This window comes from Populus alba, chromosome 13, assembly GCF_005239225.2.
Source record: "Populus alba chromosome 13, ASM523922v2, whole genome shotgun sequence".
Taxonomy (NCBI): domain Eukaryota; kingdom Viridiplantae; phylum Streptophyta; class Magnoliopsida; order Malpighiales; family Salicaceae; genus Populus; species Populus alba.
The window spans coordinates 5644234-5660144 of record NC_133296.1 but is presented as its reverse complement, the minus strand read 5'-3'; the positions used below and the strand labels follow the sequence as shown (position 1 = coordinate 5660144).

Here is a 15911-nt window from a genome sequence, read left to right as displayed (position 1 = left end):
TTGTACCAAACCGATACGAGTGCACACCATGATCGTTTCACAATGCCTTGTAGGCAAATTAATGAATGCGAAAGTCTTTTAACCGGCGATGAGAAGACGAATATCTGTCAAGGCGATGGCATAGGAGTAACATTGGTAGAACTGGGGCTTGGTGATGAAAAAGATAGCACGTTCACCAGTCAACTGAGGCTGAAGCAGTGGAACATGAAGAACAGCAGTTCCTATGCGCTAAGAAGTAGCTGGAATGACGTCATGGTTAGGAATGTGGGAGCGCTCCATCAAGATGACTATGTGCAGATTTATTCCTTTAGGCGCAACGGGGAACTCTGGTTCGTCCTCATCAAGGAGTCTGATCATGAAGAAGGCCGCACAGATGGTGTCTTTGGAAGGACTAGTAGTGCTCAAGGGGAATGATGGGAAAGGTCCTGCTACAGTTTTGCTTGTCAAGAGAAGGAGAATGGAGACGGTGCTAGCTAGTACAAGCCATGCATAGATAGATATATAGAGAAGAGCAACCTTAAGCTTAATGTTTAATTACAGTCATTCATGTCTTCTTTGAGTAATGGGCGATGAATTTGCTTTTAATAAATATAGTTTTTTCAGAACAATTTATTAATTAGTTCTTTATATATATATATATATATATATATATATATATATATATATATATATATGTTTCTAGTAATTTCATACAGAATCAAATTCATTTATTTAGCCAAAAAAGTCTCATGGATCATGAGCTCATGGTCTTGTTATACATTGAGCCCATGTATTAGCTCGTTGGCCCATATTGGCCTAGTATTAAAAACACGAGCTGATATTCTTCTCTCCCTCTGGATTCATATCATGGCAGAACGAGAAGAAGAAGATTCAAAAGTCAATTCTCCTCCTCCTCCTCCTCCTGTACTCTCTTTCTCTATCTTTCTGATACAGTCTTGTTGTGCTTGTTAAATTGCCAAGTTATCCATTGGCTTTACTCAGTGTTATGTTTTTTTTTTTGCCTGTTATTATTTAAGAAATAGTGTTGAGCTAATTCACTTTATAAGCAAAAAGAACACCATTCTCAATGAAATTAAAAGAAAACCATTAATCTCAATTTTAAATTTGAATTTTTATTGCATTTGATTTAACAAAACCTATATGGGATTTGCTGAATTATGAACTTTTTTTTTGTCAATGCATGGATAAGATTTGGAGCCCATTTACATTTATTAGGAGATGAACTACGGGTTCATTCATTTTATTTATTATTAATAGTGTTTATTCTTCTTCTTCTTCTTCTCAATAAAACTCATTAATTAATATTTGACAATCTGCTGTAACCAATAGTTTTTGGAGGTCATATGCAAAAGTTTGGGAAAGACGAGTTGCTTTGCAGCAGGCACCAAGGCGGGATTTGCAGTGTCTTTGATAAACCGGAAGTTGGATGTCGGGGCACCTTTTGTTTTGCATATTGAAGCCGTTAAGGATGGGGAGGAACCCATTAGCTTTGGACCAGATGCGGTGCTTGTTGATTATGGCAATGGCTGGAAGTTGCAAACATTTACTGTGTTAGATTATGGTGGTATTAGCTTCTTTTAGTGTAGATTATCTTGTTGTCCTCTCTTGTGGTTGCTGTGTAGAGTTTGCTTAAGTGTTGGTTTTGCTAACATGATTTCTTTTCTGAAGTAGGTGTTAGACAAGCAGAACACTTTCAGCAGATTCCAAAACAGGTATGGATTTCTACATTGTCTTCATCAAATTTTGTTTTTTATCGTATCCATTAAGTAGAAGTTGCTGTATATACATATATTGTTTGATAAAAGAAACTAGGATGTATTTACAATATCGCTATATAGGGTACTGGGATAGTCTTCTTTCAACTCATAATCCATTGCAAAACTTGAAAAACTACGTCTCAATAAGTTCTATTGAGTTTTTTTGTTTGAGTCAATATTTATTTCGATACCATGGAGTTGATAAACTTGTTTTTCTAATTCCTTAATCTGTTGCTAATGAATGAGATATGGAAGATAGTAGTAGAAACCAGTCTGTATTTTTGGGTAAAAACAAATATAGGAACCTGACTTTAGCTTTTCTTTCAAATATGTTTACCAGAAGAGGTCAAGATGAATGATTGCATTTCAGATTTCAATGAATTTATATTATATAAGATTATTTTAATTAAAAATAGGATTGTGGCCTGGCAATGTGTTCCCAGCACTGAACCACTACTTGTCTCAAGATTCTAGACTAATTTGATATCTTTCTGTCAGAAGAAATTTGAATGGAATCAAACTGGAAATAGGACAATCTATGCATAGCTTGGTGTTGGTAGACGGCCAAGTGCTGGGTGCCTTCATTTGAAGGCTGTAATACTGGCTTGGTTAAAAAATGTGACAAAAGACAATAGTCCGTGTGCCTTGATGAGACCTTTTTATTTTCAAATAACTATGATTTGATCTGTAGTCATAGTTGCTGCCTTACTATATAAAGCCATACCAATATATAGAGAGACTGGTAGGTTTCAATCCACAAGTTCATTCTGTTCTACATCCATATGGCACCATTTTGTTGATCTCTTTTGACCCATACCAGCCTTCTCCAGTCATAATGGATGAACTAATATCAGATTGATTAAGAAAAGAAACTGGCAAGATTCCTGTGCAACAGTGTGAGAAATCATGTAATGTGGTGCTTAGAGCACAAATTATTGGTTGTGAGGAATACATAATGTGACCGATTATTAGGGTGACATCCATTTGGCTGTTATTTGCCACTCTTGTACGGCTATATGCTAGTTGTGTACCAGTATATCTGTGATAATTGTTTGGCTTTGTTGGTAAATTCATATTCTTGGGCCTATATTAGCACATGTATCATGTCATAAATATATATAAAATGAACTGGTAGCAGGACCATCCATCTCAATATTGTATTCACAAACTTGCCTTAATTTGACAGTTATTCATAGAAGAATACTAAACTCTGATCTTGATGAATATGAGGTTAAAGGCGTAATCTGATAATGATCTATTTATGAACCGAGTATAATGCTGCTTAGTGCCATAATTTTTCCTATGTGAGAGAAACTTTGGCTAATGAATTATTCCCCTCGTGTAAATGTTTACTGGGATTTGAAAATCGTGTGCTTAGCTAAATGATCTAATATCTTCTTTTACTTTCAGCAGAGTTGTGATGGTTCACGTCCTGCAAAGACAGCTACCAACCCAGGCATCAGTTTTTTGTACATGGCAAAGATACTTGTAGCCTTCGTTTTGCTTTTTGTGCTTGGAGCAAGTTTTACATTAGCTCTTGAGAATCTTCCTAGACTCATATTGTTGATCAACTCGTTCATGTAAATACTTGCTGGCATTCTTCTAGTGATGCATGGAGTGAATGACGCTGAGTTTGTATTTCTTTCTGGATAATTTGAATTGAGGCCCTTGAGAGTTATAACGCCAGAAGAGAAGAGCAACAGCAGATGAAGGCCTCGTAACAGGATGATCAAAATCTTTCAGAGGACCAGTGAATAAAACCTTGCACTGATAATGGGGTTGGAATCACAATTAATCTTTCCAACCCCATTATATATATATTACAGCCCAAGATTTGTTCTCTCCTTGGTTGAACCATCGATATGCTGTTTAATTCGTTACCTTGTCAAGATCCTGAATGTCTGTGGCTTGAGTTGAAAAAAAAAAATAAACCTGAGTTGCAAATACAAGATTGGGAAGTGAATCTTTTCATTTCTGGAAGGAGATGTGGGGGGTGTTGTTTCTGGTCGACAGTTCAATCCAGGTTGTCAATTCTGTTTCTTTTCATATGGAATGACTGAAATATTCCATACCAATTCAAAAAAAAAAAAAAACAATATTCATCTCATTTTAAATCTTGGTATGTTCTGGATTTTTTGGTTAAACTTCAGCTGGAACGTTTCAGTTTCATTCCACATATTTCGTTCCGCTCTTGAAAAGCCATTGAATCACGTTGAATCTTATTTAATTTAATTAATTAAACCATTCAAGTATAAAAAGCTCTTTTTCATTACTATTCTCAATAACAATGATATTAAAATAATATTGAAAATTATTATTACTATTTTTATTAACAATGATTAAAAGGTCTTTGAATAAGGCTGGGTTTCAAAATAAACTTTGTAAAACTTGAAACCTAAACTCTGTTTGTCTTAAAAAAAAAAAACATATTATAAACTACATTGATTTAATGTTTTTTTTTAATATATAAAAAGTATTGAAATAATAATATTTTAAATATATTTATTCAAATCGGACCAGTTTGGCAGGTCTACAAGAAAAAATAAATTATGGAAATTTATGAATATAAAATTAAAAAAAAAAATTGATGACAAGAGAAAAAAAAACTTAAAAAGAAAAAAAAAATCCTATTAAAGTTTATAGTGTTTTGTAAGTGTGCGAACAATATTTTCTATGACTCTTTTAGGTTTTTTTTAATTTAATAATATTCATAAGTTTTTATAATTGAGGTAACTCTGTATATGGCCAACGAAAGGTAAAGCTAGTTTTGGTCATAAATTAAAGGGGATAGATTTGTTTATTTAAAGTGAAGAATTCTTAATAAAATTTGAATCAGGACATGAATGTTGATAAATTGAGTATTGTTGCACGAGTGCGGCGTTGCGGCGAAATATTCCACTTCAATCTAAATGTATATCTAATGTATCTGGCAAATATGGGGAGATAAGAAATTCTTGCTGTTTATCGGTGAAAAATAGAATGGGAGTCGCCACATAATATTTTGGTCACTAAGAACCCTAACATGTCTAAGAGATCGGGTACGAGGACTGATTGCGTAAATGGAAGGTATTAACACCCCAAATACGCCTTACCTAAGGTAAGCTGCATTGTTTGATTTATCTGATAAAAAGCTAAGGTGTTATTGTATTTCCAGTTTTAGGTTTGTCTATGGTTCAAGAAAAATCCTCATCAGTCAAGAGATCCTTATCCTGTCGAGTAAAAACCTAACTGTTCCAACGTCTATATGAAAATTATATTTTTAATATCAGAAATACGTTTTACGTATAAATTTGTAATCCCATATACAAAGAGAAGACAAAAATAATTTTTTAGAATTTTTAAAATATTGGCTTAGTTCTCATGGTTCTAACAAACTTCTTGTTAAAGTCAAAGTGCATGCAAATACATATGTTTTTGAAATTTCTTTTGTTATGAAAATATGATGTGATGATTTTTTTTTTTTAATTTTGGAGAGACTAGGCCATATGCATTAAAACAAAATATATTTTTTTATTTTATAGTTTTTTTGATGTCTTGACGAAAACATGGTATTTTAATATTGGATTTGTATCTTTATGGTATAAAAATACAAACTAGTATTAAGCAATTTTGATAAAAATATGCAGGAAAATCAATATTTTTTTTTTTTTAAGGATTTTTCAGAATTTTGAAAACAAAACATTTATTTTATTTTATATTTTTTTGATGTCTTGACGAAAACAAAGTATTTTTAATACTGAATGTGTATCTTTACGGTATAAAAATACAAACCAATATTAAGCAATTTTGATAAAAATATGTAGGAAAATCAACAATTTTTTAAAGGATTTTCCAAAAAAAATTTTAATTTTTTATATATCTATATATATAAATAATATAAAAATAGTATAATATATAATATATAATATTAGGTGGGCTGGGCCGGACTCATCCCTAAAAGGGATTGGGCCAATCTCGACCCAACAAATCTCTCTTTTTATGTCTGGGCTAGACCCGACCTAGACATCTGGGCTGGGCCAGAACCAGCCTGCCCAGAAAACAAACTTGATGGGCTAGAGAATAAAACAAACATCACCACTGGGCTAGAATCAAACTAGCCCAGCAACAAAACTGACGGGGGGAATTATTTCCCCCCTCACCCTCCTACATCGTTCTGCATGCAGGAGGGAACACGACCATCGAAAGAAAACAATGAGGGGAAAGAAGGGTTACCTGGCGCGGAGGAGGCGGTGCCCTACTAGTAAGACTACTTCGCTGGCATTGCTGTGGTGAAGGCCGGTGGCGATGTCGTTGCTTATAGACGGCGGCTACAAACAGTAATGTTACTGTTTCAAGCGACGGAGAAAGAGGCTCCTGCTCTTCCCTTCTCCTCTGTTCTCCTCCTCTTCTTCTGCTGCATTTCCTTTTTTTTTTTTTGTTCTAGTTTAGACGTGTTGTTTTCAAGTCCCAACCTCTTTCAGTGTCAGTATCGTTTTTCCTTATCTCTCACGGTCCACTCTCCTTTACCTCTCACTGTCCCTCTCAGCCGGTTTTCTCTCCCTTTTGATTTGTTTTCCTTTTCATCTAACCCTCACAATCCCTCTCCTTTTTGGTTTGTTTTTTTTCCTCTTCGGTTCGTTCTCTCCTCTCTTTTTTTCCTGCCCCGCGTGCTGGCGTTCAGTCTCCATTTATAAGGGCAAGGGAGCGGGGCCTCTTTATTGTTGTGCATGAGGAGCAGGGCAATGCCAGGTTGGTTGGTAGGCATGGGCGGCAAGGCGTGGTGCCCTTGATTTCTCATCATCAAGGTGCGTGGAGTTTCGGGTCTTTTGCAGGGCAAGCGGCTCACAGGAATTAATGAAGAAAGAAGAAGAAAACTGCCTACCTTCCCCTGCTGCACGTCCGGGGGAAGGAGAAGGAAGAACAATGTCGCTCAAAACGATAATGTTCTTGTAAGACCCAGACTTTTGGCCCCAACCTAAACCCAAGTCAGCCCAAACCCAACCTAAGTTAACCTAGGTATTTAAGGAAGAGTTGCAAGAGAATTTCTTTCCTCATTTCTAATTCTTATAACCGCCATGACCCTCCCCTCCTCAAACCAAAGAGTTTAGTTTTTGATCTTGAGTTTTTGATTCAAGAAAGGTGGAAGTAGTAAGTAAGTGGTTCCCTTTCATATTACTTTTGATTATAGTTTGCTTATGGAGTGATTAAAGAAGAGATTAGGGTCTATAAAGATTGAAAGTTTATATTGTTAAGATTGATTTATGATTATAAAGGGTTTAATGTTAGGTGATTGATTATTATGTTGTTAGAAATAAGGATTTGTGAGTTGATTAGTTTAAATTGATTTTTATGGGTTAAGAAATTTATTTTAACCTTTCTGGAAAATCTAGACAGAATAGCATTGAGGTTGAAGATGACCAAATTTTATTTTGGTCCTTGATTTATGAAAATTTCAGTTTAGTCCCTAAACTTTGGAAAAATTACAATTTGACCCCTAAATGTATTTTGAGATTCTGGAAAGTGTTATTATGAGGTTAATGATGATGAATCTCAGTTTGATAATTGATTTGGAATATTTTTATTTTGGTCCCTCAATTTTAGGAATTTACATTTTAGTCCCTAAACTTTATACAATTACAGTTCGGTCCCTGATTCGTTCTAGACATAATTGAGGATGGTTTATGGATGAAATTTCAGTATGGTTATGTATTTATAGTTTGGTCCAGTTTTGGTAAAATTATGTTTTGGTCCCTATTTTGGATAATTGTCGTTTTAGTCCCTAAACCTAGGAGACTAAACCTGGTTTTCTTTTATGCATTGAAATCTTTTAATTGTGTTGCTTTGAGTTGCTTTTGAGTATATTTTGTATATTTATTGTAGGTTTTTCTAACGATCCTCAATAGGTTTTTCGGGTCTTTCATCTAATATTCCTTTTAGTTCTATATTTTTCGGGTGAGTGGGATAATCTTTAATATGCATATATTATAAATAAATATGTATGTTGATTATACGATGAGTACAACCAGTTAATTTCTTGAATATCTATATATGTTGGTTTATTTTCCGAGTACTCATCTATTCTTGAATTTGCACTCGCAATATGTCGAACTAAATTCTATTTGATATGATATACGTTTCTTTGATGATTATGTAAATATCTATTATGCCTTGATATAGGACTTGTCAGTAACTCCATGCTAACAGAGAGTAGTTAACCTATGTGCACATAGTATTCTGTATACCTAGTTGGTGAGAGAGGCATCAGCCTATGACGACTGATCATCCCATAGTGGTCACCTTTGGGTGTCATCTGGTCACTTTTGAGTGTCATCTGGTCACCTTTGGGTGTTATCTGGTCACATTTGAGTATCATCTGATCTCTGACATGTATTCTACTACGTTATGATAATATGTTTAGTATATATATGTCTATGTATATATCTGTATATCAAGATAAATCATCTTGCAAACTATTAATATCTAAAATGTATATTAAATATTATCCCCTCACTGAGTTGGTTGAACTCACCCCTCATTCTTAATATTATTTCAGGTTTTTAGTTTCTGATAGCAGTTGGACTTTGTTAGGGGTTTCCGTTTCTTCAATTTTGGTCGGTATGCCTTGCTTATTTTGCGAGGCTTTCCTTTTAGTTTTGATTCGATGTCTTAGACGCTCCACTATTACCTTGTTTTAATTAAGTTTGGATTTTGACAATGTAATGAGTATTATGGATTATTGTTTTTGTTTTAATTACTAAGAAGGAGTTTTAAACTATCTTTTGGTTTTATCAGTTTTGAATAATATAATATTTCTGAAGATTATAAAATGCTGCGTATTTTTGAATAAATTGTTCTTTTGATATGTCTGTTCTGAGGCTTAGCGTAGGTGAGGTGTCCTTTCAACACCGCTCATGCGTTGCCGGTCATTGACCCGGGATTCAGGTCGTGACAGTTCTGCTCTCTATTTGTTTTTTTTTTTTTTTTTGTGGGAACCAAAAAATGGGTTACAACAAGTATTATGGTGGTCAAAGTTGTCGTTAGAGATTGAATTGTATTAAGATTGGAGGGGAGGTTGGTTGTTTGTTGTAGAAAAAAAATACATAAGAAAGAAGGAAAAATAGAGGAGACGAAGAGGAGGTCCATTGTCAAGTCATAAATTAAATATTATCGATGGTATGACCAATAAAATTATTTCGCCAGTAACTTTATTGGTCATTTTATCGGTAAAAATATCACATGACCATACAATTTGTTTTTTTAATCCAACTATACTATTCTCTATAATTCTCTTGGTATTTACCGAGAAAATTTTTTTGTCAATATATTTACAGATATACTTTACTGTTCAGTTAATTACATTGATAATGTTGTCTGTAAAAATCATATATTATCGTAATATTTGACTTTTTTATTTTCCCTCTACAAATCCCTTCGTATATACAAAAATAATTTTTTTGTCAGTGTTTACCAATGAATACAGTGATCGAAAATTACGTTAGTAAAAGTCATTATAATATACCGAGGGAATGACCTGGAAATTGAGGGAATTACTTGGTCATTAATTTTAGGATCTCAAGGGTTAGTTGAAGTACGCATAAACTGACTCGGATATCCACGGTTTAAAAAAAAAAACAAAGAAAAAAGAGGGAGGTTCCATCACTTGCTGCAAGAAAAAAGGTCCGTCCATGTAATCTACTTTAACCGGAAATATTCCCATAAGAAAGGAATTAATGAAATTATAGACCTAACAAACTAACTACAGATAGAGTATTGTCATCCAGCTTTCAATTAATTAAAATACCGAGACAGCTCAATAATCTATATAAATACCGACTTTTTCTTTCAATATAATTTGTTGAATAACTTGGAAATCAGGAAACTGTTTAAAAAAAAATCCTTTCTTCAGTTGGATTGGAAATACAAACCTACACCGTTACGTGGAAAAGTCTTCCAGCTATGAAACGGATTAAAAAAACTAGTAAATTAAGTCCAGACAGTACAAGGATTTGCATGTACATTGCCCTATTATATACAAAAATCTATTTAATAAAGTCCGGATAGTGCATGGATTCGCATGCACATTGCCCTATATATAAATGCAGTGCGCAGCCAGCCAGATATAACACCCCGAACACATTCAGTTCTTTGCTTTGCTTGTTTTGAATTGTCCCTGGGTGATTTGTTTCTTCGAGTTAGAGATTTAGCAAATATATCCCTAAAGATATGGCACGGCTGTGCGGTTGCGGTCAAAGTGATCATCATATATTCATTGCTGATATGAATATTGATGAATATGACGATGGGTCTTTTGATCAACTGTTCGAAAAGTATAGACAAGAAACAGATGACTATGATGAGGCATTTACGTTGATGGAGAAGGAAATTGTCAAGGGTTTGTTGTGGATGAGGAACAATGGTGCCAAGAAAGAGTCTTCCAAGTCCAGAAGCACAAGCCCCTCTAGTGATGGTAGTAGCTATGCTCAATTTACACACCCACTTGTGATATTGCCTGTTATACCCAAGAAGAAGAGAAGTGGAGATCAAGGGTTTGTATATCCCAAGAAAAGCCCAAGTAGTTATGACAACTGTCAAGATGAGGACGACGATCATCATCATATTCTTGAGGATGAGGAGGGTACGGTCTCTGGTAGGAAAGAGAGAGGATCTGGAATTCTTAATGGGGTTGTCAAGAAAAACAAGTACTCTAAGACTAGTGTTGCCGATGAAGTTAAGAAAGAGGGGAGACAGAAAGAGAAAAGGATGAATCGTACTAATAGAAAACGATGCTTTGCACTTGAAGATATTGACGAGGAGGAGGGAATGAGGTCGACAAGCAAACGAAGGAAGGGTGATTCAGGGGCACTGGACTTGGGTTTTGATTTCTCTGATGAAATAAAAGCTCTAATCGGAGAAGATGGAGATGAAGATTTCAAGCTAAGGATAAGGAAAAAGTTGTACCAAACCGATACGAGCGCACACCATGATCGTTTCACAATGCCTTGTAGGCAAATTAATGAATGCGAAAGTCTTTTAACCGGCGATGAGAAGACGAATATCTGTCAAGGCGATGGCATAGGAGTAACATTGGTAGAACTGGGGCTTGGTGATGAAAAAGATAGCACGTTCACCAGTCAACTGAGGCTGAAGCAGTGGAACATGAAGAACAGCAGTTCCTATGCGCTAAGAAGTAGCTGGAATGACGTTATGGTTAGGAATGTGGGAGCGCTCCATCAAGATGACTATGTGCAGATTTATTCCTTTAGGCGCAACGGGGAACTATGGTTCGTCCTCATCAAGGAGTCTGATCATGAAGAAGGCCGCACAGATGGTGTCTTTGGAAGGACTAGTAGTGCTCAAGGGGAATGATGGGAAAGGTCCTGCTACAGTTTTGCTTGTCAAGAGAAGGAGAATGGAGACGGTGCTAGCTAGTACAAGCCATGCATGGATAGATATATAGAGAAGAGCAACCTTAAGCTTAATGTTTAATTACAGTCATTCATGTCTTCTTTGAGTAATGGGCGATGAATTTGCTTTTAATAAATATAGTTTTTTCAGAACAATTTATTAATTAGTTCTTTATATATATATGTATGTTTCTAGTAATGTCATACAGAATCAAATTCATTTATTGAGCCAAAAAAGTCCCATGGATCATGAGCTCATGGTCTTGTTATACATTGAGCCCACGTATTAGCTCGTTGGCCCATATTGGCCTAGTATTAAAAACACGAGCTGATATTCTTCTCTCCCTCTGGATTCATATCATGGCAGAACAAGAAGAAGAAGATTCAAAAGTCAATCCTCCTCCTCCTCCTCCTCCTCCTCCTCCTGTACTCTCTTTCTCTTTCTTTCTTATACATTCTTGTTGTGTTTGGTAAATTGCCAGGTTATCCTTTGGCTTTACTCAGTGTTATGTTTTTTTTTTTTTGGCTTGTTATTATTTAAGAAATAGTGTCGGAGCTAATTCACTTTATAAGCAAAAAGAACACCATTCTCAATGAAATTGAAAGAAAACCATTAATCTCAATTTTAAATTTGAATTTTTATTGCATTTGATTTAACAAAACCTATATGGGATTTGTTGAATTATGAACCTTTTTTTTTTGTCACTGCATGGATAAGATTTGGAGCCCCTTTACATTTATTAGGAGATGAACTATGGGTTCATTCATTTTATTTATTATTAATAGTGTTTTTATTCTTCTTTTTCTCAATAAAACTCATTAATTAATATTTGACAAATAGTTTTTGGAGGTCATATGCAAAAGTTTGGGAAAGACGAGTCGCTTTGCAGCAGGCACCAAGGCGGGATTTGCAGTGTCTTTGATAAACCGGAAGTTGGATGTCGGGGCACCTTTTGTTTTGCATATTGAAGCCGTTAAGGATGGGGAGGAACCCATTAGCTTTGGACCAGATGCGGTGCTTGTTGATTATGGCAACGGCTGGAAGTTGCAAACATTTACTGTGTTAGATTATGGTAGTATTAGCTTCTTTTAGTGTAGATTATCTTGTTGTCTTCTCTTGTGGTTGCTGTGTAGAATTTAAGTGTTGGTTTTGCTAACATGATTTCTTTTCTGAAGTAGGTGTTAGACAAGCAGAACACTTTCAGCAGATTCCAAAACAGGTATGGATTTCTACTTTGTCTTCATCAAGTTTTGTTTTTTATCGTATCCATTAAGTAGAAGTTGCTGTATATACATATATTGTTTGATTAAAGAAACTTGGATGTATTTACAATATCGCTATATAGGGTACTGGGATAGTCTTCTTTCAACTCATAATCCATTGCAAAACTTGAAAAACTACGTCTCAATAAGTTCTATTGAGTTTTTTTGTTTGAGTCAATATTTATTTCGATACCATGGAGTTGATGAACTTGACTTTCTGAATTCCTAAATCTGTTGCTAATGAATGGGACATGGAAGATGGCAGTAGAAACGAGGCTGTATTTTTGGGTAAAACCAAATATAGGAACCTGACTTTAGCTTTTCTTTCAAATATGTTTACCAGAAGAGGTCAAGATGAATGATTGCATTTCAGATTTCAATGAATTTATATTATATAAGATTATTTTAATTAAAAATAGGATTGAAGGCTGTAATATTGGCTTGGTTAAAAAATGTGACAAAAGACAATAGTCCGTGTACCTTGATGAGACGTTTTTATTTTCGAATAACTATGATTTGATCTGTAGTCATAGTTGCTGCCTTACTATATAAAGCCATACCAATATATAGAGAGACTGGTAGGTTTCAATCCAGAAGTTCATTCTGTTCTGCATACCATATGGCACCATTTTGTTGATCTCTCTTGACCAATACCAGCCTTCTCCAGTCATAATGGATGACCTAATATCAGATTGATTAAGAAAAGAAACTGGCAAGATTCCTGTGCAACAGTGTGAGAAATCATGTAATGTGGTGCTTAGAGCACAAGTTATTGGTTGTGAGAAATCATTAGGGTGACATCCCTTAGCCTGTTATTTGCCAATCTTGTACGGCTGTATGCTAGTTGTGTACCAGTATATTTGTGATAATTATTTTTCTTTGTTGGTAAATACATATTCTTGGGCCTATATTAGCACATGTATGATGTCATAAATCTATATAAAATGAACTGGTAGCAGGACCATCCATTTCAATATTGTATTCACAAACTTGCCTTAATTTGACAGTTATTCATAGAAGAATACTAAACTCTGATCTTGATGAATATGAGGTTAAAGGCCTAATCTGATAATGATCTATTTATGAACCGAGTATAATGCTGCTTAGTGCCATAATTTGTGAGAGACCTTGGCTAAATGATCTAATATCTTCTTTTACTTTCAGCAGAGTTCTGATGGTTCACGTCCTGCAAAAACAGCTACCAACACAGGCATCAGTTTTTTGTACATGGCAAAGATACTAGTAGCCTTCGTTTTGCTTTTTGTGCTTGGTGCAAGTTTCACATTAGCTCTTGAGAATCTTCCTAGACTCATATTGTTCATTAACTCGTTCATGTAAATACTTGCTGGCATTCATCTAGTGATGGATGGAGTGAATGACGCTGAGTTTGTATTTCTTTCTGAATAATTTGAATTGAGGCCCTTGAGAGTTACAACGCCAGAAGAGAAGAGCAACAGCAAATGAAGGCCTCGTAACAGGATGATCAAAATCTTTCAGAGGACCAGTGAATAAAACCTTGCACTGATAATGGGGTTGGAATCATAATTAATCTTTCCAACCCCATTATATATATATTACAGCCCAAGATTTGTTCTCTCCTTGGTTGAACCATCGATATGCTGTTTGATTCGTTACCTTGTCAAGATCCTGAATGCCTGTGGCTTGAGTTGAAAAAAAACATAAACCTTAGTTGCAAATACAAGATTGGGAAGTGAATCTTTTCATTTCCGGAAGGAGATGTGGGGGGTGTTGTTTCTGGTCGACAGTTCAATCAAGGTTGTCAATTCTGTTTTGTCTTGTTTGGAATGGCTAAAATATGTTATACCAATTAAAAAAAAACAATTTTCATTTCATTTTAAATCTTGATCTGTTCCAGAGTTTTTGGCTAAATTTCAGCTGGAATGTTCCGATTTCATTCCATATTTTTTGCTCTGCTCTTGAAAAGTTATTGAATTAATTAAACCATCCAAGTATAAAAAGCTCTTTTTTATTATTATTTTCAATAACAATGATATTAATAATAACATTGAAAATTATTATTACTATTTTCATTAACAATGATTAAAAGGTCTTTGAACAAGGCTAGGTTTCAAAATAAACTTTGTAAAACTTGAAACCTAAACTCTGTTTGTCTTAAAAAAAAAACATATTATAAACTACATTGATTTAATATTTTTTTATATATAAAAAAAGTATTGAAATAATAATATTTTAAATATATTTATTAAGATCGGACCAGTTTGGCAGGTCTACAAGAAAAAATAAATTATGGAAATTTATGAATATAAAATTAAAAAAAAATTGATGACAAGAGAAAAAAAAACTTAAAAAGAAAAAAAAACCTATTAAAATTTATAGTGTTTTGTAAGTGCACGAACAATATTTTCCATGACTCTTTTAGGTTTCTTTTAATTTAATAATATTCATAAGTTTGTATAATTGAGGTAACTCTGTATATGGCCAACGAAAGGTAAAACTAGTTTTGGTCACAAATTAAAGGTGGTAGATTTGTTTATTTAAAGTGAAGAATTCTTAATAAAATTTGAATCAGGACATCAATATTGATAAATTGATTATTGTCGCATGCGTGTGGCGTCTTGGCAAAATATTCCACTTCAATCTAAATGTATATCTAATGTATCCGGCAAATATGGGGTTTTAATTTAATAATATTCATAAGTTTTTATAATTGAGGTAACTATGTATATGGCCAACGAAAGGTAAAACTAGTTTTGGTCATAAATTAAAAGTGGTGGATTTTTTTATTTAAAGTGAAGAATTCTTAATAAAATTTGAATCAGGACATGAATGTTGATAAATTGAGTATTGTCGCATGCGTGCGGCGTCGTGGCAAAATATTCCACTTCAATCTAAATGTATATCTAATGTATCTAGCAAATATGGGGAGATAAGAAATTCTTGTCGTTTATCGATGGAAAATAAAATGGGAGTCCCCACCTAATATTTTGATCACTAGGAACCCTAACTTGTTTGAGAGATCGAATACGGGGACTGATTGCGTAAATGAAATGTATTAACACCCCAAATACGCCTTACCTAACGTAAACTGCACTGTTTGATTTGTCTGATAAAAAGCTAAGGTGTTATTGTATTTCTAGTTTTAGGTCTGTCTATGGTTCAAGAAAAATCCTCCTTAGTAAGGAGATCCTTATCAGGTAAAAACCTAATTGTTCCAATGTCTATATGAAAACTATATTTTTAATATCAGAAATACGTTTTACGTATAAATTCGTAATCCCAGATACTAAGAGAAGACAAAAAGAATTTTTTAGAATTTTTGAAATATTGACTTAGTTCTCATAGTTTTAACAAATTTGTTGTTAAAGTCAAAGTGCATGCTAATACATATGTTTTTGAAATTTCTTTTGTTATGAAAATATGATGTGATGATTTTTCTTCTTTTTTTAATTTTGGAGAGACCAGGACATATGCATTAAAACAAAATGTATTTTTGTATTTTATATTTTTTTGATGTCTTGACGAAAAC

General features: G+C 34.1%; 2 protein-coding genes across 9 annotated transcripts; both read left to right on the top strand.

Annotated features, from left to right (window-relative positions):
- Positions 1-747: 747 nt before the first annotated feature.
- On the top strand, positions 748-3399 carry LOC118042406 (uncharacterized). 8 transcript variants are annotated; one of them, XM_035050059.2, is made up of 4 exons: positions 748-903; positions 1330-1561; positions 1672-1712; positions 3171-3399. In XM_035050059.2, exons 1-4 carry the CDS (start codon positions 847-849, stop codon positions 3339-3341), a joined length of 501 nt encoding a protein of 166 aa, XP_034905950.1. In that variant the 5' UTR covers positions 748-846; the 3' UTR covers positions 3342-3399. The 8 variants fall into 8 exon arrangements, with proteins under 8 accessions (XP_034905950.1, XP_034905949.1, XP_073260236.1 ...); XM_035050058.2 differs by having other exon boundaries at positions 3168-3399; XM_073404135.1 differs by having other exon boundaries at positions 1669-1712.
- Positions 3400-11439: 8040 nt separating this feature from the next.
- On the top strand, positions 11440-13997 carry LOC118042405 (uncharacterized). Its single transcript, XM_035050053.2, has 4 exons — positions 11440-11566; positions 11982-12213; positions 12320-12360; positions 13571-13997. Exons 1-4 carry the CDS (start codon positions 11501-11503, stop codon positions 13739-13741), a joined length of 510 nt encoding a protein of 169 aa, XP_034905944.1. The 5' UTR covers positions 11440-11500; the 3' UTR covers positions 13742-13997.
- Positions 13998-15911: the final 1914 nt, after the last annotated feature.